This window comes from Ictidomys tridecemlineatus, chromosome X, assembly GCF_052094955.1.
Source record: "Ictidomys tridecemlineatus isolate mIctTri1 chromosome X, mIctTri1.hap1, whole genome shotgun sequence".
Lineage (NCBI taxonomy): Eukaryota > Metazoa > Chordata > Mammalia > Rodentia > Sciuridae > Ictidomys > Ictidomys tridecemlineatus.
The window spans coordinates 77,790,326-77,814,259 of NC_135493.1; the positions used below are offsets into that span (position 1 = coordinate 77,790,326).

The window sequence follows — 23,934 nt, forward strand, 5'->3', positions numbered from 1 at the left end:
ATGATTCTGTTTTGAGGAGACAAGATATAATATTTGAAAACTATTATGAGTTTATAAGAAAACTAGAAGGCCATTAATAAGGACAAGGGACTAGGGGCAATCTACATAGGAAAGAACTTGTACTGGGATATATTGTGGAATTTGGGGTCTGAAAGCACAAGATGGTGAGAACCATATAACAAATAAGGAAGGGACAAAGTGAGTCTTATTGTGACAGGACAGGGTACAAGAGAATACCACAGAGTCATACAAGTGTTGTTCTAATGAGAGGGAACAAGAAACAATGCTCCTATTGAGAGAACTAGGAAATGTTAGTAACTCCAATAGGAAAAGATGGGACTTCCCCAGTTTGAGAAGATGGGGACAAATGTAATCTTAACTCTAAACACCAGAGGAAGAGGTTGGCAGAATGTGGTGTTAACAGTAGAAAAGAACCGCAGGAGATGGGGAGTGAGTCCTGCCCCCCCCCCCAGAAAAGGATAACAAGGATTCTGGAATCATGATTTAAACCTGTCCTTTGAAGGGTTATGATAGAGATTGTGTGATCCCTTTGAGGAAGATAAAGAGAACACTGTAGTATGAGAAGATAGGAGAAAAGGCAAGATCTCAGTATCACCAAAGCAGATTCAGTAGTAGGAGGTGTCAGAAAATAACATGGGACCCCCAATGGAAAGGAGTTAAACTTTCCTCAAAGCAGGAAGGCAAGAAACTGGAGGGAACCGTTGCGTGATAAAATTAGGGGCTCCAGTTTGAGGGGAGGGATTTTTGTGTAGAACCCCTGTCCCATTAGAAGGGCCTAGAAAACAGGGAGAGTCCACATGGAAAGAGAATGGAGGGCTTACATTACTATGTGAGAAGGGGAGGCCTCAGTGGGACAGAACAGAGTGTACTGTGGGATGGCAAGTGGATAAAGATATAAAGCACTTCAGGCAATGTGAGATTTCAAGAAAAGTATGGATCTCAATGTGGGGAAAAGGTGAGGTAATGAGAAAGTACAGGAAATACGTTTGGATTCTTAGTTAGGAGTCCCTAGTATGGAATCCTAGTAGGAGGGAAAATGGTAGGGCTCGTAGTTGGATGCATGGGTGGGATTCATAGTGTGAGCAGACAGTTTAAGGACACAGGATTTGTTGTTTCCTCAATTGGATAGGGTGGAGGCCCTTAGAAGGAGAACATAAGGCGCAAGTGGTTGTCCTGCTTGAGTAAAGGGGGCCCCAGTGGTAAGAGCCAGGATATTACTGTGGGTAGGGCAAAGAAATAAGAAACCCTAGGTGGGAAGCGATGGCGACTTGGTGGGACCCTAATGGGAGGGTGCAGGAGATATTGTGGGAAGCCAGAGGCTGGGACAGGGAGCTCTTCAGCGAGCCAAGGGAAAACCGCAGAGTGAGGGCTTGAACACAGGGGACACCAGTGTGAAGGGTAGGGCAGACGATTATGCTGGAGCATAATTTCCCCACCTTAGGTGCCCAGCTCCACTTACCAAGGCAGAGTTCAAAGACGTAGGCATAGTAGGACCAGAGCACGACGAGGACAATAACGAGCACTGGCACCCAGGACAGTACTCGGCGGCAGCACCGCAGCCCCCCAGACAGAGCCATCTTCCAGCCCCGCCGCATCTTCGGCTCGAAGATCGACCTAGCAGGCCTGCTGGCGCTGGGTAGGAACTGCTTGGGCGGCGGCTGGGAGGCGGGAAGGCGGGCTGTGCGGCGCTCCACTGCCTAGCCTGGCGGGAACCCTCTCCTAGCCAATGCCACCTGTGGGTCTGCACTGCTGAGTGCGCCTAGCCTGGCACAATAGGCGTGAGTCACGGCGTGGAGGAACTGGTCCTGTTGGAGCGGAAGGTGATCAGTCAGGCAGTCGAGGCTGGGCACGCTCAGAGGGAGCGCAGTCCCTCCCCTTTCCGCCTCCCCCCCCTATCCCCCACCCCTTTGCTTCAGCGCTTGATGCAGAGCTAGACCTCTGCAAAACTGTAAAGCGGAAGAAATTTGGGTCCGCCCATCGGCTCTTGCTGCACTGCGTCCACCCTCTTCTCTCCAATTTCATTTCTCTCTATCTCTGCCTATCCTTGCCTTTCCCTTCCCCTTTTCCTCTCCCTCTCCCTGACTCCCCCCTCCCCCGCTCACGCACTCATAGGAGGACACATACTGTGTGAAAGATGCGCACTGTAGCATCTCATGACTTAAAGGTCATCCAGCCCCATCCTCCCACTGCTGCTTGAACAATATGCTTAACACGTAGTGCTGCAGTCGATGCTGGGGTAAGTCCTTTGACAGGGCACTCCCTCTTTTTCCTCTCTCTTTCCCTTCCTGCAGAATTAATTTAGTATATTTTCAGAATAAACACAGTGGTACAGAGAAACAAATGAGGGAGATAATGATTCTGTGAGGGGCCAGGGAAAGCTACAAAGGCAGTGATATTTGAACTAAGCTTAATTAATAAGAATGTTTTAAGCAGATGAAAGCAGGAGGACCTTTCAGACAGAGGAGACAGCTTTTAAAAAGGCATGGAATAAGAAAAATCCAAAAGTGTTCCAGGAACATATCGTGTGGCATGAACTAGCATGTAAAAAGGAGAGGCTGGAAAATTAAACTGGGAATGTAGGCTGAGGCCTGGATGTGAAGGTTCTTACCTGCCTTCCAGGGTGTGAGAACATAGTCCTGTAATGAATATTATGAACAGCCTGAAAGGTTTTAGGGGCAATGAAGTGACATCAGAGATGTGTTTTTGCAAAAGAACTGGCAGGATTTGGGAGAGGAAGATGTCCTGGAAGCAGAGAGACCAATTAGGAGGTAATTTAATTCAACAAATGTTTTTGGAATGGTTCCTTTCTGTTAGGTCAGCTTTGGTATAAAAAGAGGCCTGTTGCCAAGAAGCTCATGTTCTCATCAGGGTGATAGGTGTTTTTTAATGCAAGTACAATAATAAATAGAAGTATGGGTAGCCTCTTGACATTTATAGATTTGATACTCACTGTTTTAATGATTTCCAAAGGTCTGTTACATGAAGACATTGTAATTTTGCTGTGATCAATGTTTGATTCACATTCTGCATGACAGCTGTGTGGGAGCAAGGGTTTCTATAAAGTTGCTCTCTGTTCTTGGTTTATGGTTATATATGCAATAAACTTCCTAAAATGATAAGATCTTTATTGTTTCTTTTCAGATTAAGTTAAAGGTTGATGTTACTAAAGTAATGATGTAATGAAATGCAGTTTATTTTAGTTACAGTATTTAATAGCTCAATTAATTATTTCATCCCTATAGTTCTGATGTGGGTACTTAAATTTTCCAATTAGTCATGAATTTGGCAACTCTTAGGACATATGTTTTGGGATTGTCAAGGGTATTCTCATTAAGCTAAGTAGCCTTCAGGAGGCATTAAGAGTGAAAGGGACAGTCTGAACTGGGTTTTGAATAATGACTAGGAGTTCATCAAGGAGATAAAAGGTGGGAGTAGGAGTTACAGGGGAGAAGACCCCCCCCAAGCAAAAGGCAAAGCTATATAGATCATCATAGCATATTTGGTGGTTGAAAATAATCTTGCCTTGCCTAAATGTATTAGAATAGTCTAACCAAGAGACTGTAAGGGCCTGGGCCTATGACAGGAGATGAGGAGAGAAAGAAGAAGGGGACAGATGTAACAGTGTTTGGGGGAAAAAATCATCAGAAATTGTTGACCAGTTGGCAGTGATGTATGAGATAAATTATAGCTAACTACCAGAATTCTTACCTCAATGCCTGAATGAGCAATTTGCTAATTAACACTCTAGAAGCTGTGGTGAGAAGAGCAGATTTTGTAGGAGTAGGTGATAACTTTCATTATTGGACATGGTGAGTTTTGCCTGAATCTTCTGAAATTAGCCTAGGCACCAATCAATTAGTCTGGGTTTAGGGTTTATGACAGGGATGGCTCATATGCAGAGTAGCACAGAAGGCTAAGAACTAGAGAGACAAACCATGAACAACAAGGTTTGGCAAACTATGCTTTGGACCAAATCTAGCCGACTGACTTTTTCCGAATGAAGTTGTATAGGAACACATTCATGTCCACTCATTTACCTATAATCTATGACTCTTTTGCACTGCAGTAGCAGAATTAAATAGTTGTGACACAGATTATTTGGCATACAAAGCCTAAATTTAAAAATAATTAAAGACTTTCCCCTTTTTTGGGCAATTTTAGATTAACAGCAAAACTGAAACAGTTAAGAGATTCCCCACATAACTCCTATCCAAAGGCATGCATAACCTCCTCTTGTATCAAAATCTTCCACCAGGGTGGTACATTTGTTACAATTTATGAATCTACATTGACACATCATTATCACCCAAAGTCCAGAGTTGATAACATTCACTCTTGGATGGACAAATGTATAATGACATATATCCACCATTACAGTATCATATAGAATATTTTCACTGCCTTCAAAATCTCTGTGCTCCACCTATTTATCTCTTCCGTCTTCTAATCCCTGTAAACTACTGATTATTTTATTTCTGTGTAGTTGTGCCTTTTCCAGAATGTCACAGAATTGCAATCATATAGTATATAGCCTTTCCAGATTGGCTTCTTTTATTTAATAATATGAATTTAATATTCCTTCATGTCTTCTCATGGCTTGATAGCTCTTTTCTTTTCAGTGCTGAATAATACATTGCCTAGATGTACCAGTTTATTTATCTGCTCACCTACTAAGGGATATCTTGATTGCATCCAAGTTTTGTTATGAGTAAAGGTGCTATAAACACTGATGTTAAGGTTTTTGTATGGACATAAAGTTTTCAGTTCATTTCGATAAATACCAAAGAGTAGGATGATTGGGTCATATGGTAGGAGTATGCTTAGTTTTATAAGATATTGCCAACGTGTCTGCCAAACTGGCTAGATCATTTTGTATTCCCACCAATAATAAATGAGAGTTCCTGTGCTCCATCCACTTCCTTGCCAGTATTTGGCATGGTCAGTGTTCTGAATTTTGGCCATTCTATAAATTCTGTAGTAATATAGCTTTGTTGTTTTAATTTGCAAATCCCTAATGCTATGTAATGTAGAATGTCTTTTCATGTGTTTATATGCCATCTGTATGTATTCTTTGGTGAGGTGTCTGTTCAGGTTTGACCCATTTTTTAATCAGAATGTTTATTTTCCCACTGTTGAGTTTTAAAGTTGTTTGTTAACTTTGGACAACAGGCCTTTATCATACATGTCTTAAAATATTTTCTCCCAGTCTGTGGCTTCTTTTTTCATTATCTTGATTGTATCTTTTGCAGAACAGAAGATTTTAATTTTAACAAAATATAAAATTTCTTTCATAAGTTGTACCTTAGGTGTGGTATTAAGTCATCACCAAACCCAGATTATCTAGATTTTTACCTATGTTACCTTGTAGGAATTTTATAGTTTTGTGTTTTGCATATAAGTCTGTGGTCCATTTTGAGTTAATTTTTATGAAGGGTGTAAGGTTTGTGTCAAGAATATTTTTTCTTCATGTTGTTCAGTTGTTCAAGTAGCATTTGTTTAAAAGACCCATTAAAAAATGGGTCAAAAACCTGAACAGACACCTCTCCATTGTGTTATGCTTATTCCTTTTTCAAAGATTCATTGGCTATATGAATTTATAGGCTCTCTGTTATGTTTTATTGATCTATTTTTCTATTCTCAACAATCACATTGTCTTGATTACTGAGGTTTTATAGTAAGACTTGAAGTTGAGTAGTATCAGTCCTCTTAATGTAGTTCTTCTCCTCTGATATTGTATTAGCTATTCTGAGTCTTTTGCCTTTCCATATGAACTTGAGAACTAATTTGTTATATCCACCAAATAACTTGTTAAGGTTTTTATTGTGATCCATTGATTCTGTAGATCAAGTAGCAAGCCTGATACCTTGACAACGTTGAGTCTTTCTATCCATGAACAAGGGAATATCTCTCCTTTTATTTAGTTCTTCAAGTTTTTTGTCAGAGCTTTGCAGTATTCCTCATACATATCTCGTATATATTCCAATAGATTTCTACTTAAGTATTTCATTTTGAGAGATACTAATTTTAAATGGTATTATGTTTTAAATTTCAAATTCTACTTATTTATTCATTGCTGTTTTATAGAAAAGTAATTGACTTTTGTATATTAACCTTATGTCCTTCAGTCTTGTAATAATTGCTTATTAGTTCTAACTTCTTGTTGATTCTTGTAGAATTTCTGCATAGACAACCATGTTATCTATGAACAAGGACAGTTTTATTACCTCCTTCCCAAACAGTATACATTCTTTCCTTTACTTATCTTATTGAATTACTTAGGACTTCCAATAAATGTTGAAAAGGAATGGTGAGAAAAGAACGTCCTTGCCTTGTTCCTGATCTTAGTGGGAAAGATTCTAGTTTCTTTCATTCATATATATATATATATATATATATATATATATATATATATATATATATATATATATATAGTTTTAGTTGTAGTTGGACACAATACCTTTATTATTTTTTTGTGTGTGGTGCTGAGGATCGAACCCAATGCCTGGCACGTGCTAGGCAAGCACTCTACTGCTGAGCCACAACCGCAGCCCAAACATTCTAGTTTCTTACATGATGTTAGCTATAGGGGTTTTGTTTTACTTTTAGATATTCTTAGAATGTTGAGAAGGTTCCCTTCTATTCCTAGTTTTCTGAGGTTTTTTTTCATTATTAAATCTGAATGGATGTTGGATATTGTCAAATGCTTTTTCTTTTCTAAATTAATTTCTATTGGTGCATCTAATTATATGTAAGATTAGGATTCATTTTAACATATTTGTATATGCATATAACATAATTTTGTCAATTTCATTCCCCAGTACCTCCTCTTTTCCTCCCCTCCTCCTTCCCCCTGGTTCCCTTCCTCTCTGCTTGTGGTCTCTGTTCTATTTTCATGAGACAACCCCCATTTTTTTCTCTAACTTTCATATATGAGAGAAAACACTCAACTCTTTACTTTCTGAATCTGGCCTATTTCACTTTGCATGATATTCTCCAATTTCATCCATTTATCAGAAAATGCCATAATTTCATTCTTCTTTATGGATGAGTAAAACTCCATTTTATATATGGCTGTTGTGAATTAGGCTGCTGTAAATGTGGGTATGTGCCAAATAATTTTTCTTTATCTACTAATTTCATCATGTGATTTTTCTTCTTTAGCCTGTTGATTTGCTGAATTACTTTAAATGGATTTTTTGAGAGAGAGAATTTTTTAATATTTTTACTTTTTTTTTTTTACTATTTGGCGGACACAACATCTTTGTATGTGGTGCTGAGGATGAACCCAGCTCCGCGCGCATGCCAGGCAAGCGCGCTACCGCTTGAGCCACATCCCCAGCCCCGAAATACTTTAATTGACACTCAAATGTTGTACCACAATTGAATACCTGGAATAAATTTCGTCCTGTTGAAGTATATAATTGTTTTCATATAGGGTTCAATTTGCTAATATTTTAATGAGGATTTTCATATCTGTTTACTATTTACCTATAGTTGTCTTTTTCTGCTTTTAATTCTTTGCCTGATTTTAGTGTTAGGGTGATGGTAACCTCATAAAATGAGGTAGGAAAAATTTTCTCTGCTTCTGTTTTATGAAAGAAATTGGAGAGAATTGACACAATTTATTCCTTAAATGTTTTGTAGAATATTGATGTGGAACGTTATTGATTCAGTTTGTTTTCAATTTTTTCAATTACTCTCTCCCTCCCCCCCCCCCTCATTACTGGGCAACTGAGCATTGAACCCAGGGGTGCTCAACCTTTGAGATATATCTCTAGCACTTTTTATTTTATTTCTGAAACAAGGTCTTAGTAAATTGCTGAAGCTGGCCTCACACTTGCTATCCTCCTGAGTTATTGATTCAACTTATTTAATAGATATAGATCTTCTCAGATTGTCTGTTTCTTGTGAGAGTTCTGGCATCTTTCAAGAAATTGGTCTGTATCATCTAGGTCATCAAATTTGTGAGCATAGAACTGTTCATAATATTCCTTTGTTGTCCTTTTAATTTTCATGAGATCTATACTTACATCCCTTTTTGCATTTCTGATATTAGTAATTTGTGTTCTTATTTTCTTAGACTGGCTTTTGGTTTTGTTGACTTTTTCTGTTTATTTCCTCTTTTTGTTGTCATTGATTTCTACTCTAATTTTCTATGTCTTTTCTTCTACTTACTTTTTATTTAATATGCTCTACTTTTCCTAGGTTCCAAATGTTGAAGGTTAGGTAATTGGTTTTAGATCATTTTTTCTTTTCTAATACATGCATTCAGTGCTATAAATTTCCACTTAAGCACTGTCTTTAATGAATCTCACAAACTTTGATAAGATCTATTTTCATTTGGTTTAAAATATTTTAATATTTCCCTTGCAATTTTATATTTGATGTATTTAATCATTTTTTTTCTTTGCTTCTCTCTTTTCCTTCCAAGACAGTAGGTCTTACTATGTTGCCCATACTGGGCTTGGAACCCTGGGATCATGTGAACCTCGTATCTCAGCCTTCTGAGTAGTTGTGACTACAGGCATGTTATATATTCTGGATGTTATTTCCTTATTAGATGTATGGTTTCCAAATATTTTCTTCCATCCTGTACATTGTTTTTTTCATTGTATTGATTGTTTCCTTTGCGATGCAGAAGGTTTTCAGTGTGATATAGTCCCACTTGTTTTCCTTTTTATTCCCTATGTTTTTGGTGTCCTATCTAAAAATGATTGCAAACAGCCTTTTCCTGAAATTTCATGTTTTCATATAATATCTTCAATATATTTGAGTTAATTTTTGTGAATAGTTTAAGTGTCCTATTTTATTCTTTTGCATGTAGACATCCAGTTTTCCCAACATACTATATTAAATAGATTATCCTTTCCACATTTTGTAGTCTTGACACCTTTTGGAAGATCAATTCACTATGTATGCATGAATTTATCTCTGGGCTCTATTTTGTTCCATCAGTCTATGTGTCTAATTTTATACCTGTATACTACTGATTTGTTCACTATGCTTTTGTAATGTAATTTGAAATCAGGAAGTATGAAGCTTCAAGATTGATTGCTTCTTCAAAATTGCTTTGGCTATTTTAGTCTTGTGTTTCCATATTAATGTCAGGTTTGTCATTGGAATTTTGATAGGGATTGTAGATCTCCTAGGGTAGTATGGACATTTTGACAGTATTGCTTCTTTCAACTCATAGACATAGGATAGCTTATCTTTTGTGTGTTCTTTAATTTCTTTCTGCAATATTTCATAGTTTCCATGCCCAAGTCTTTCCCTTCCTTGGTTAGGTTATGTTTAAGTATCTTATTCTTTTTGATACTATTGCAAATCAGATTATTTTCTTAATTTCTTTTTTAGATAGTTCATTGTAAGAGTGTGAACATGCAACTGATTTTTGTGTTGAATTTGTATTCTGGAACTTTACTGTATTCATGTGTTGTTCAGCATTGTTTGGGGGTGCATTCTTTAGGGGTTTTACATATAAAATGTAATCTGCAAACAGATTTTTACTTCTTTCTTTCCAATTTGGATGTCTGTTACATTTTTTCTTCCTGAATAATCTGGCTGAGACTTACAGTACTACATTGAACAGCAGTGATGAGAGTGGACATCTTTGTCTTATTTCTGGTCTTTGAGGGAAAGTCTTTAGCTGTTGAGTATGTTAGCTGTGGGCTTGTCATGCATGGCCTTTATTATGTTGAGACACATCTCCTCTATACCTAATTTTTTGAGTGTTTTTATCATGAATTAGTGCTTAATTTTTTAGGCTTTATTCTGTTAATATTATGTGTCACATTTATTTATTTGTGTGTGTGTGTGTATATATATATATATATATATATATATATATATATATATATATATATATATAACTACTCTTGCATCCTAGGGATAAATACCACTTAATTATGTTGCATTCCAAGTGAGAGCAGAGTTTTCACCTAAGACATTTTGGGATGCCTAAACCAGAAAACAAGCTTAGCTGAAAAAAATTAGAGAGAAGGAGGAGGAATCTAGTAAAGGTGACCAAATCAAAGAAGGCTTAGAGGCAGGAATTTGAACCTGAGACTCAGAGGCAGGCAAATTAAAAGATGAGAGAACGAATAAATGTAAATGAGTTGGAATTAATGGCAGCTGCATGGTGGGACTGCAAATTGGTGCAGCCAATATGGAAAGCAGTATGGAGATTCCTTGGAAATCTGGGAATGGTACCACCATTTGACCCAGCTATCCCTCTCCTCGGTTTATACCCAAAAGACTTAAAAACAGCATACTGCAGGGACACAGCCACATCAATGTTTATAGCAGCACAATTTACAATAGCTAAATTGTAGAGCCAACCTAGATGCCCTTCAGTGAATAAAAAAATGTGGCATATATACACAATGGAGTATTACTCAGCAATAAAAGAGAATAAAATCATGGCATTTGCAGGTAAATGGATGGTGGTAGAGAAGATAATGCTAAGTGAAGTTAGCCAATCCCAAAAAAACAAATGCTGAATGTTTTCTCTGATATAAGGAGGCTGACTCATAGTTGGGTAGGGAGGAGGAGCATGGAAAGAATAGATGAATTCTAGATAGGGCAGAGGGGTGGGAGGGAAAGGGGGGGTTAGTGATGATGGTGGAATATGATGGACATCAATGAAGACATGAATTGGTGTGAACATACTTTATATACAACCAGAGATATGAAAAATTGTGCTGTATACATGTAATAAGAATTGCATTCTTCTGTCATGTATTTTTTTTTAAAAAAATCAATTTAAAAAATGGCAGCTGCAATTGGAGTAGGTGGTTGCAGTAGTGAGGAAGAAATACAAGAAATATGAGTGTGTTTAGAGAGATGGTAAGGAAGGTCTGAGGTGATCATGAGAATGCTTGTGAGTATTTGTAGCTTGGTTTTATGAGTCAACCCATGTTTAATACTTAGGAGGGTCAGTTACATTAAAGAAACAATGGCAGAACAGACATTACCATTTTCTGGGTTGGGGCATACTGTTCTTAATTGGAAGGGAAATTCTGATATATTCTGAGTGTTTTGTAGTGGCAGGAAAGCTCCCACAACTGCTCTTCTTGCTAATATCTATCCAATTACACCAAGTATTACAACTGATTAGTATCAGTGGGAATCAGATACTTGTTTCACCATGTATTCTGGTTCCCATTATGAAGCTTCTCAGGCAGGTGGGAGTCATTGGTTGACATTGGTATGACCTAGCAAGGAGTAGTAGAAGGAATATTAAAACTGAGTGGGGCACTGGGATTATAACTCAGTGGTAGAGCGCTTGCCTTGCACATGTGAGGCACTGGGTTTGATCCTCAGCACCACATAAATATAAATAAAATAAGATACTGTGTCCATCATTTTAGAAAATATTTTTTAATATCTATTTTTTAGTTGTAGTTGTACACAATACCTTTGTTTTATTTATTTATTTTTATGTGGAGCTGAGGATCAAACCCAGGGCCTCATATGCACTAGGCAAGTACTATACTGCTGAGCCACAACCCCAGCCCCCCAAAATATCTTTAAAAAAAAAACTGAGTGGGAAGCAATTGGAACTTGAAAGGCTGCCGGGGTCTTCAATGGCTACAGAATACATTGGCAGGGTTAGATAGTGGTGACGTGTTTGAAAAAGAAAAGACAGCATGTCACACTTTTATATCTCCCCTGGGGCTGTTCAGTATTCTGTCTTGTAGATCTTCTTAACTGGCTAGTATGCTTCCTGGGTACTGTGTGACCTGTGAGGATTGCAGTATTATCCTATGGTATGGGGAAATTACAAATGTGAAAGCCATTATTGTAAATCATCATTTGGGTAAATATTATAATGAGTTGTTATAAACAAAGACAAATTAGACTGGTAAAGTAGAACTAGACATATTATTTGAAGAAGTATTGCAGTGCAGATATATTCCCAAAACTTTGATTAAAACATACCTCTTGTTTTACCTATTGGTCCACATATATAGTCAGAATATGGAGAGCTGTGAATATTGCTTTCCAGAGTAAGGATTTTAAATGAAGGTCTTGGTCAATTTCAGGTAATGAGGTTCAAGGAAATGGATACTTCTTTGATAAACATTGTCAGTTAGTAGTTGTGAATTGGAGTTCAGAAAAAAGGGGATACGTATATTATCTTAATGAGGGTTCCGCCACTTGTAATATGATATCATGCCCTTAGGAAGGATAAAGATCCAGTGAAGTGCTTTTTTGTGAAATCCACTGAAATGGAATTTCATGGAGAATCTGGTGCTTAGGATAGGATAGAGTAATACTTAGGGCTTTCCACACCTGTCCTCAGACTGAAACCGCAGTATCTGACATACAGTAGGTGCTCAATAAATCTTTGTGCATGATGAATTTTTCACTTACTAAACATGCTCAGAATTTCAAATAGGCTTTAGTAGCTATTTAAAGTACTGTGGCAGAACCACACACCTGAAGTTTAGGTATTTCTTCCAGGACATTGACTATTCATTGAACATTGGGTTTAGCTGTGAGGGGCTAGATGAAGAAGTGTCTATGTCAGAGATCCTCAAGAGTACCCAGGTTTGGTGATTTGCGAGACTTCCAGAACATGTATATTAATGTTGTTTATGGTTAAGAGTAATTATAATGATGCAGAAGGATACATAGCTAGATCATAATGGAAAAAGACACAGATGGAGTCTGGAGAACTCCTTGTACAGGCTTTGTACGTTCTCTTTTCCTTATGAAGAGTTACATAGAGTGCACTCTCCCCCAACAAGGAAAACACAGCAACACATGCGAAATGTTTTCTACCATGGCAGCCCATTAGAGACTCAGTGCCCAGGGGTTTTATTGGTGACTAATTACATAAGCACTCTCTGCCTAGCACGTACTGAAATGCCAGACTCCCAGAAGGAAGGCAGGTGTTCAGTATCACTTGCAAAAATAGTCTAGGCACAGTGTGCCACTCTAATAAGTTAACTGTTGACTGGGAATACTCCAAGAACCAAGTTCCCAGATGCAAACAAAGGGCTAACCTTATAAGCAGGACCTTCTAAGGATAGCAATTTCAGGCCTGCTGCCTAAACCATCTGTCTGCTGTACTGTAGCTGAAATCAATGATCATAATGTTCCCAGGCCAGATAATTTCTTAGGGTAGGATTCTTTTGATACCTCCTGATATTTGGGGCCTGTTTTAAATCTAAGATCATAGGAAAAAGAAAAGTTTTTAAAAAGGAAGTCTACCCCACTGAGTATAGACTGAATTTTTCTAACCTCTGATGCTCTGGATTGTCATGATTTTATTAGACCTCCTTGAAGTTTTGGGTGCCTTCAGTGTATCCATGTCTTGATGGTAGCCTCAATCATCAATTTCCTTTTCTCACATTGAATAGTTACCTTTAGCTATGACCAGTCTTTTTTTGAGAATTACAGACAAAGGAGAAGTTTCCCAAGGTAAATGGTTAGATCTGGGTAAGCCAATATTATGGGAGAAATAGTTTCAGCTCCTGGAATATATAACTGTTATATATAACTCTTTCCATTTCTGAACAACTAATCTAGTGGAAAGGTCATTAGGAAAGGATGACAAAGATGCTGTCAGTAACATCCAACAATTCTAGAACTGCCAGACTCCTTTGATTATCTGGAGGGCTTCTCAGTATAGAACTTCTGGTATTTTCTCTAGAATCATATGGATGCCTTGGTTTAATGAATATAGCCTTAGAAGTGTTCTTTCAGGCTATTGAAAGTAAAATCCTTAAGATTGACCTAGAGGTGGTAGTGCTGTACTTAGCCTAAAATAAAGGCATCATTCATTTTTAACTCAGATGCCAGAGCTTCCCTTTCCCTGGGAATTTAGGTAAATGTGACTTGACTCCTCAATCTCACAGTCTTCATAAACTAGCATCTTTTCCATGATTTCTTTGAATGTTCAATCCTATATTTTCACTTGTGCCTCTTTGCTATTGAGAGATGAAAGTAGGTATTATAATTACATAAAGCTAGGAGCAGAGAGAATCGTGAGGAAAAATGAGGAATAACTGCTAATGTGATGGAGTTTCTTTGGGGGATGATAAAATATTCTAAAATTCATTGTGGTGATGGTTACACAACTTTGAATTTTAAAGAAATCATTGAACTGTATGCTTTAAATGGGTTAATTGTATGGTATGTGGATTATATTTCAAGAAATCTGTTATATTTAAAAATAAGGATGCATGTCATTTTATTAGATATTGTGGATTTACTGCCAGAAGAGTTGTAGCAGTTTGCCTTCCCACCATCAATGCATAAGAGTGCCTAATTCCTCACAGCCTCACCAACAGAATGTGTTGTCATATCTTTTTGCCAGTCTGATAGGTGAGAAATGGTGTCTCAGTGCAGTTTTACTTTGCATTTCCCAAATTTTGAATGAGTTTGAACATGTTTCCATGTTTGAGGATAATTTTTTTTATCTTCTGCAAGTTATCTGTTCATCTCTTTTCCTCATTTTTACATTGGGCTTTTTATTTTATTCACTCAATTCTTAAGAGTTCTTTGTATATAAGATATCAGCCCTTGTCTGTCAGAACCCACACCCTTTTCTTTTTTTGGTACAGGGGATTGAACTCAGGAGCATTCGACCACTGAGCCACATCACATCCCCAGCCCTATTTTGTATTTTATTTAAAGACAGGGTCTCACTGAGTTGCTTAGGGCCTTGCTAATTTGCTGAGGCTGGTTTTGATCTTGCGATCCTCCTGCCTCAGCTTCCTGAGCCACTGGAATTATAGATGTGCACCACCTCGCCTAGCAGCATCCACACTCTTAACCATTACACTCTACTGCTTATCTGCTCTGACACTTTACCCATGAAGAAACCACTTTTCCAACCTTTATCATTGAAAATGGCTCAAATGCTTGTTATACAATGATTTAAATGTAGTGTAGGCTCTTAAGGTACATGATCTAGGACCACATTTCACAGCAATGTTCCCCTGGAGTTCTGCCAGTTTTTGGAGAATGCAGGCAAGTAAAGCAGCTTGATAACCTATTTAGAGAATGTTTAGGAAGTTTTCCTTTTTGAAACTCTTTTATTTTTTTTCTGCAGCCCCAGATGAGAAATCTGGCTGTCCCCAATGCTAATAAGTCAAGGTAGAATCCTATCTTTGGGGACAGCAAGACTTCTTGCTTTGGTAGTCACCTTTTGGGGAGGGCAGTAAAGGAGTTCCACCCTTCTATTTCCTGGACTATAGATCAGCTTAAGAAAAGAAGTTATAAAGATTTTTGTTTTGCTACATTCTTATCTGTGCCACTGTCAGGACCTTGTCCAGCATCCTAATTATTCTCCCTTTTGGAGTGAGCCTACCTTATCATTATTATTTTTGGCTGCCCTTTGACCACCTTTGGCTGCCTTTCTCTTGACAGTTTGGAAGTTTCTTTAAAAATGAAACATGCAATTACCATATGCAATGATTTGACCAACCCTCCAAAACTCATGTTGAAATTTAATTGCTATTCTTAGTGTTGAAAGATGGGACCTTTAAGAAGTGATTAGGCCATGAGGCTCTGTCCTCATGAATGTATTAATGTCATTTTCCTAAGAATAGGTTAGTTATTGCAGTTCCTGAAAAAAAGAGATGAATTTGGCTTGATGTTTCTTTCTGTCTTGTGTGTGCTTGCTTACTCTTCCACCATGTTATGGCACAACATGAAAGCCCTCAGTAGCTGCTTGTGCCATGCTGGACTTCCCAGAATACAGGACCATGAGCCAAGTAAATTTCTGTTCATTTTAAAGAATCCTATCATTCTAGCAGTAGAAAATGTGCTGAGACTTTATGATATAGCAATTGAATTCTTGGACATTTATTCAAGATCAAAAAAATGCATATGAATGTTCATACTAGTTTATTCATAGTAGCTAAAAAGTAGTGAGAATTCAGATGCCCTTTAATAGGTGAATGGCTAAACAAACTGTAGTACATTTATACATTTATACCACAGAATACTATTTAGCAACACATAGGAATGGACTCTGGATACAACAAATTGGATAATTCTCAAAGGCATTATGCTAAGTGAAAAAAAAGTCAGTTTCAAAATGTTGGGTAGAGTACATTCCATTTATATGTCACTCTAGACAAGAGAAAATTGAAGTGTCAAAGAACAGATCAATGGTTCCCAGAGGCTAAGGATAGTGATAGAGTGTAACTAAAATGTAATATCATGAAGAAGGTTTCTTTTTGGCGGAGGGGTGATATAACTGTCCTTTATCATGATTATAGTAGTGGGTATATGAATCTATGCTTGTGTAGAAATTCTTAGAATGATATGCTAAAAACATCATTCTTGCTTTATTTTAATTTTAAAAACAAACAGAAGAAATTCAATAGAAAAAAATACTAACCATGCTGCTAGTAAAGTATAAACCTAATTCATTTTAAAATAAAGGAATGGAAACATATTAGACTGGACCTTGAATAAACAGAAGAGGAATTAGGGATTTATTTATCAAATAGTGGGGAAGAAACAAAAGCTTGTAAATTGGGTGGTAAAAAGTATATTTGTGTCTGATTTGTACAAACACCGCCCTAAAAAGAGTACAATTAATAAGGGAGTGAAACTGAAAACAGGAGATATTCTAGATGAGAGACAATAAACAACTAAAAGTGGGTCAAGGAGAGTAAAAACAAAAAAGGTTGGATAAGACCTAGATTTGTTAGACATTATGACCAACTTTGCAGAAAGTAGCCACTGGTTTGATTGGCAAAAGAAAAATGCTTTGCTACTAAGTTCTTTATTTGAAAGGTCACTTTCTTCCTGTGTTCTGGCTAAAAGGTCATTTGCATAAAACTCCACAATATTAGGCCTTTGAGTATATTTAGTAAGCAACACTCTATCTTGTCAGAATGGAAGTTCTGAAATGCAGGCCCTCAGGCAGAACTAGCCATGTCAAAGTCCCAAACTTGTAACCACCTGATAATTCTGTGAATGCTGGCTCTGTCCCCAGATTTCCATAGTAATAATAGTTGACACTTACTGCTTACCATTATGCCAGACCCTGTTTTAAGTGCTTTGTGTATACTTTTTTTTTGTACCAGGGATTGAACTCAGGGGCACTTGACCACTGAGCCACATCCCCAGCCCTGTTTTGTATTTTATTAGAGACAGGGTCTCACTGAGATGCTTAGCATCTGGCTGTTGCTGAGGCTGGCTTTGAACTCATGATCCTCCTGCCTGTGTCTGCCAAGCCGCTGGGATCACAGGCATGAGCCACCGCTCCCAGCCTGTGTATACTGTTTATTTAATCACATCAAAAGTTCCAGAGATAGTACTGTTATCATTCCATTTTGAGATGCAGAAACTAAGATATAGACCCGCCTACAATTCACACTGAAAGTTAAGAGACTGAGCTGATATTCAAAACTTAAGCAGCCTGACTCCATGGCCGAGGCTCTTGAATGTTACACTGGGCTACCTCATAAGAGGCCAAAGAGCCTTGAAAGCAGGTAAGTAGAAAGAGACAACTCCTAGCAGCTTTCTCTGCCTTGACCATTTCCCTTTAATCATTTCTCCTTTTTGTGTTACCTATTGTTATCGCTGCTTTTATACCCTTTGCCTAATATTAAGTACTCCTGTTCTGTTATCAGTTCCCTCAGTCACTTTGTAGGCAACCTCTTCATAGTGGTCCTCATGTCCCATTGTGGGAATCTTGGGTGACTCTTTTGGTGAGTCTTCCTCCTAGGTTATCTAATAAAGAACTCTATGGTTGTTTATTTTAGAGTCAGAAACTGAGTGGGACTGATAGGTTTCTGGTATAAACTAAGTAGGCCTTTCTTCTGAGTCACTTCATGGGTATGTGAAGTGAGGTATTCTTATCTTAACCCTAGGCAGATTTCAGGAATTCAAGAGGAAGGAGCAAGATTTTCCGACTTGCACAGCTGACTACAGCCAGCAAGTGAAACCTAGCCCATTATCAGTTTTTATAAATAAAACTCTATTCAGTCATGCCTATTCCATGGCTGATATATGTACAAGAGAACTGAGTAGGTAGTTGCGATAGAGATCATGGGACCCACAAAGTCTAAGATATCTGCTATTTAACCCTTTACAAAACAATTTTTGCCAACCCTTGATGTATGAGATGAAATATCCTACATGATCAGAGGATTCTACACAGGGAAATACTAACAGATTAAATTTCTATTTTAGATGGAAACATTTAAAAGCACTAAGAGGAAGAATCTATATCTAAGGACCAGAAAGGACATTATCAAAATATGGTAGAAAGAGTACTTAGTGTAAATAGATAAAAGGGATTAGCTTTTGAAGATGCTGGTTGAGAGGTAAATTCTCCAAGATTTGGCTGGTGTGTGTGTGTGTGTGTGTGTGTGTGTGTGTGTGTGTGTGTACACTATATGTTAGTGGATCTCTTTTCTAAGCAAATATGAAGACAGAGAGAGGAACATAGTACAAAATAAATGTAGAGGAAAATACCCTTCTTGTTTCCTGATTTTTTTTAAAATGACCACTTTGTTTATTGCAGAGTTCCAGAAATTTTCTCTGAAGTTCATCTTCCAAGGCCTGTATTTGTTAGACAACATTGCCCCTAGCGTCTGCATGTCAGCATCACACTCTAATAGGAAGATTGAAGAACATTACTTGACCAGGGCAGCAATGATATAGACCAATTGCAAAGATCACATTACTCTTTTTTTTTCTTTGTCAAAATTTACATCGATGACCAGATATGCTCTCATCAGAAATACACTGGTAAAGTCTGCTTATTAAAAGAGGCTAGTAAGATTGAATCTGGTGCCTTTTGCTTTTCCTTGTAAAAAAAAAAATTCATTTAAATCTAAAGTATTATTCTCTCTCAAGAAACTTCCTTTAGCTCTGCCAAATCTGTAAGGCTATGGACTAAGAATAACACTTAAATGAGTTTTGAGATTCACTTGTCATAGATGGTCTTGTGCAGGAACTACTGAAACAAACTGCCTTTCTTTGCCATTTCCCAGGCCAAGATTGCTGCTTTCCTTTTGAAGCCCTGTGAAGATATTAAATCAGAAAGAAGATGCAAAGCACCACCTCTATCATATAAAAGCCTGAATATCTTAGCCCAGAACTGCCCTTTCTCCTCCTTCCCACTCTCCTCTCTTATTGTGAACTCATGAAGGATACCTCTGTATCTTTCCATAAAAACACTGGTAACTGCAAGAGATGTGGGAATGGCCATGATTCTCAATCATAGGCTTTTACTCCTAATAACAAATATATGCTGAGTGTTTTAATTCAGGACACAGTACTCCATTACCTCCAAATTGAAAATGTAAGTGGATAAAGTGTAATGGGGCAGATCTATTGTGACCTTTATTTTACTCTCACTCTCCTGTTATTTTGGCTTGGAACAATTAGAGTAAATATTGAGTAGTTATAATAGTATCATTATGTTTATTGCAGATTAAACATGCTCATGTACAGATTTGATAGCTTTGTTCCCCAAAAGGATGATGGCATTGTTCCCTGCCTAGAAATTTCCTAAAGAGGTCATAATTCTAGGACATAGGTGAACAGCTAATGGGATTGCCCTCCCCACTTCCTTTTTCTGTTTTCATTATTTCCTTTCCTTTCCCCCATCTTTCCTGAATCTGAGTTGTCTCAATCTGTTAACATCATCACTGGTGGTACAATTTTCTTTTTACTTAGTTACTTTTATTTTATAGTGATGAGAACATAACATGGGATATACTCTTTTAACAAAATTTTAAGTGCAATATACAGTATTATCGACTGTAGGTACAATGTTATATTCATTGGCATAATCAAGAACCACCATGTAGTAGAAAAATTCCGGAACTATAGTTATGAAAGGCTCCTTCTATAACACAATTTGTGATTTTATGATTAAGTATCTGAATGCCCTGTAGAACATTGCTTAGTATGTCTGATCTTCAGTTTTTTCATCTTTATTAAGCGGGTAGAACCAGGTAGTCTCAGGGATATCTGAAGTCCATTTGAGTACCTCCAAATCCATGGACACATCTCTTGCAGTTACCAGTGTTTCTATGGAAGGATAGAGGTATCCTTCACAAGTTCACAATAAGAGAGGAAAGAGAGGGAGGGAGAGAGATCTGATATGTAGAGATCATTCAGTGAGAAAGAGCAGGAAAGAGAGGAGTTGATTCTAATCCATGACATGATATCTGTGGGGACTTTTAAGAGGAGGTGAAAACAGCATGATTTGAACATAGGGGAAGATTTCAGAGTAGAGGCTTGACCTTGAATCTTGAATCTTTCAGGAAACAAGTTTTGGAGATAGGCTTCTTGGGTTTAGTTACAAGCTCTACCATTTAGAAGCTGCTATATCTTGGGAATGCTACTTAATGTCTCTTGAGCCTCAGTTTCATCATATGTACCATGGATACAAAATAGTAATTTGTTTCAATTAAATGAGTTAACATATATAAAAGTCATAGAACACTGTGTGGAGGCTAGTCATGTATCTGGATAGAGAAATGCTAGGAAACTAGGTAAACTTTCCTATAGACAGAGTTTCTGTAGGTATTATTAAAGATGGAAGCTAGAGCTTCAAAGAGTCAGTTGTAGCTGGAACACATGCTGTGGATATGTCATGTGAGTAGAAAGCAATCAAGAGTCAGACTTTGGTGGTCTTTGGATCTTTTTTATTATTGTTGGTCGTTCAAAACATTACATCTTTCTTGATATATCATATTTCACGGTTTGATTCAAAAGGGTTATGAACTCCCATTTTTACCCCGTATACAGATTGCTGAATCACATCAGTTACATCAATTACATTTCCATTGATTTACATATTGCCATTCTAGTGTCTGATGAATTCTGCTCTCTATCCTATCCTCTACTATCCCCCCTCCCCTCCCCTCCCCTCCCCTCTTCTCTCTCAACCCCCTCTACTGTAAAACATTTCTTCCACTTGTATTATTCTTCCCTTACCCCTCACTTCCTCTTGTATGTAATTTTGTATAACCCTGAGTATCACCTTTCCTTTCCATGCAATTTCCCTTCTCTCTCCCTTTCCCTCCTGCTCTTCGTCCCTACTCTGTCCTTAGTTACTCCCCTTATATCAAAGAAGTCATTTGGCATTTGTTTTTTAAGGATTGGCTAGCTTCACTTAGCATAATCTGCTCTAATGCCATCCATTTCCCTCCAAATTCTATGATTTTGTCATTTCTTAATGCAGAGTAATACTCCATTGTGTATAAATGCCACATTTTTTTTATCCATTCATCTATTGAAGGGCATCTAGGTTGGTTCCACAATCTTGCTATCGTGAATTGTGCTGCTATGAACATTGATGTAGCAGTATCGGTCTTTGGATCTTTAATCAAGGGGTTTTTAGGTTTATGTTGGAGAAGTTGAACAAGTAATGGTTTTCTCCAAAGCCCATAAGAGTGCCTAGCTTATAATAGATACTAAATATATATTCACTAAATATATATTTCTTGCATGAGTGATATTTGGAACAGTAGAATGAAATAGTGTTCATATTTGTTTACTAAAAAAATGACTCTGGTAATTATAAAATCTTGCTGATGAATTAGGGAAAGAGAGATCACTGATACATCAGGGTTATAGTTCCTACTTTTAATGTCCTCTGAAAATCTCATGTGTTAGGCAATATAATAATGTTCAGAGGTGAAAAGATCATATTAAGAGAGCTGTAACTTCATCAGTGAATTAATCCATAATTAATTAATAATTTGAATGCACTACTGGGTGGTAACTGTGAGCAGGTGGGCATGGCTCCAGGAATGAGGTCATGGGGGTCGTGCCTTTGGGAACTATGTCTTCTCCGTGGCTCCTTGCTCTTTAGCTCTCCATCTGGTTCCTGAATGCCATGAGCTCATCAACTTTCCTCACCATGTCCTTTCACCATGATATTCTGCCTTACCTCAGGCCTAGAGCAATGGAGTTGGCTGACCGTGGCCTGAATCTCTGAAACCATGTGCCCAAAATAAACGTTTCCTTCTTTAAGTTGTTCTTGTCAGATATTTTGGTTGCAGCAACAATGGAAAAAAAAAAAGAAAAAAAACTGACTAACACAGTCTGTCATTTGGGAGGCTCTCCCAGGAGTCTAGATGAGGCATGATCTGGGCTTACCCCAAGAATAGTGATGATGTGAACAAAGAGTGAACATGGTGGAATGGCCTTCAAGAGATCAAAAGTGCAGAATTGGGTAGGCATGGAATAGATGTGATGGCTGACATCCAGCCTCAGTAATTTTAGGGAGGATGTACATCATAGAGTAATAGAAACTGATGTGAAGGAGAAGAAAAAAGAAGATGAAGATAAGTAGAAGGGAAGAAGTATAGTCAAAACCACCCATTTTTGCTCTAAGATTTATTTCCAAGGTCCAGTCTCTCCCCTGTCCTTGAGAACTATTCCAGAAATCTCCTCCAGGACTTCTCCTCCAGGGTTTCCATATTGTTAAGCCATACTGCCTCTGCTCTTCACAATGGGGAGAGAGAGTCTCCAAACTGAGAAAGCCAAAGATCATGTGCAAAAGAAGGTATTTACTGCACATAATCACAAGTGGACTTGAGATTCCTTAAAGGAGTCTTTTGGCATTAAGTCACAGGGAATATTTTAAGAAAAAGTCATTATACCTTGTGTTTCACTCTGGAACAGGATGTTTCTCAAATTTCCTTACTTTGCAAAGTCAGATGGCTTTATATGCAAATATTTTCAAATGAACCAGAGTCAGGCTGGGTTTCTTCCAAACTATTGTTTAGTCACACATGAGTAGTTTTTTGATTCCTCAGCCTGGATTGGATGTTCTTCCAAGGCATGTAACTGCTTTTCCCTGTACATTTCCCCAACATGATACTTAGGCCAGCATTCCTGGCATCATTCACTGATATCTCATCCAAATTTTATTTCCTCCTACCACCTTTAATTAGGATCCAAGAACTAGAATCCGGGGACTATGAGCTTGAGAACTCAGTAATGGATCCAAAAGTTAATGTTTTCCTGATCCTTTTGCTGATCTCTGTTTATGATAATCAACAAAACCATTGTACAAAAGATGCCAATATGCATTTTTTTCCTTAATTGCAAACATACAGAGACTCAGGAATTTGTTGTAATGCAATTCAAGATCCCATGAAGTCCCTTTATTCCCTTGTTTCTACCACCAGTCTGATTTAATTGGTGTGTACATTAAGTTTTAGCTAGTGGAGTGTGATGGGAATAGTCATGTATCATGATTGTCTTTTCTGTTTTTAGCCTATATACAATAAGGTTTTTAGCCTATATATAATAAGCTTTTGATTCTCTGGATGACTGTAAGAAAATAAGTAAAGACAAAATGAGGAGCTTTTAAGCTCAAAATATTCCTGCCTAACTGGCCTCTTGTTAGCAAACTGTCCATATTCTCCAATAAATTTTGAATTATAATTTCTTCACTTACATAGCCCACACTGACCCATAGTCAACTGGGTGTATTTTCCTATGTAGGTAACATGAAATGAACCAAGCTTTCTGACATCAGCATCATGGTTTTCTGATTCTGTTCCTGATCAAACCACTAAGATGTGCATGACCTGGGGAAACTCCCTGGATATCTTTTTCAACTCTTTTCTCATCTGCCCCATTGTGAAAACATGAGTCCTTCAACCTCACCTGCCAATTCTTTTGCATTTTCCTGTCTTCGCCATTCCTCAAAAAACTATTTTCAAACTTCTGTACCATCTACAGCTTCTAGCCTGAAACCACAACACACTATTGGGGTGGGCTCAAATTGATGCAATCTCAAGGAATAATACATATCTAGAAGTTCTGCTGAGGCCTGCTTTGCTCTTCATTAGTGTTCAAGCCTCAGTGACCCACAATTATTCCTGGATGACCATCATCCTCTTCTCCTGCACTTACCCTTATGTCATGCTCCCAGGCCCTTGAGTATTGTGTGTTCTAAAGTTA

At 37.7% G+C, this 23,934-nt stretch overlaps 2 protein-coding genes across 2 annotated transcripts in view; one reads left to right on the plus strand and one right to left on the minus strand.

Annotated features, from left to right (window-relative positions):
* Zdhhc15 (zDHHC palmitoyltransferase 15) overlaps positions 1 to 1,884 on the minus strand; it is a 94,437-nt gene extending 92,553 nt beyond the window's left edge. The window contains exon 1 of the mRNA XM_005337490.5: positions 1,481 to 1,884. Within this exon, the coding sequence (XP_005337547.1) occupies positions 1,481 to 1,616 (136 nt within the window). The 5' untranslated portion in view covers positions 1,617 to 1,884. The remainder of the gene's footprint in view (positions 1 to 1,480) is intronic.
* Positions 1,885 to 1,935: 51 nt separating this feature from the next.
* Pbdc1 (polysaccharide biosynthesis domain containing 1) overlaps positions 1,936 to 23,934 on the plus strand; it is a 346,698-nt gene continuing 324,699 nt past the window's right edge. Inside the window, exon 1 of the mRNA XM_005337492.5 lies at positions 1,936 to 2,257. The gene's annotated coding sequence lies outside the window, so the exon portion shown is untranslated. The remainder of the gene's footprint in view (positions 2,258 to 23,934) is intronic.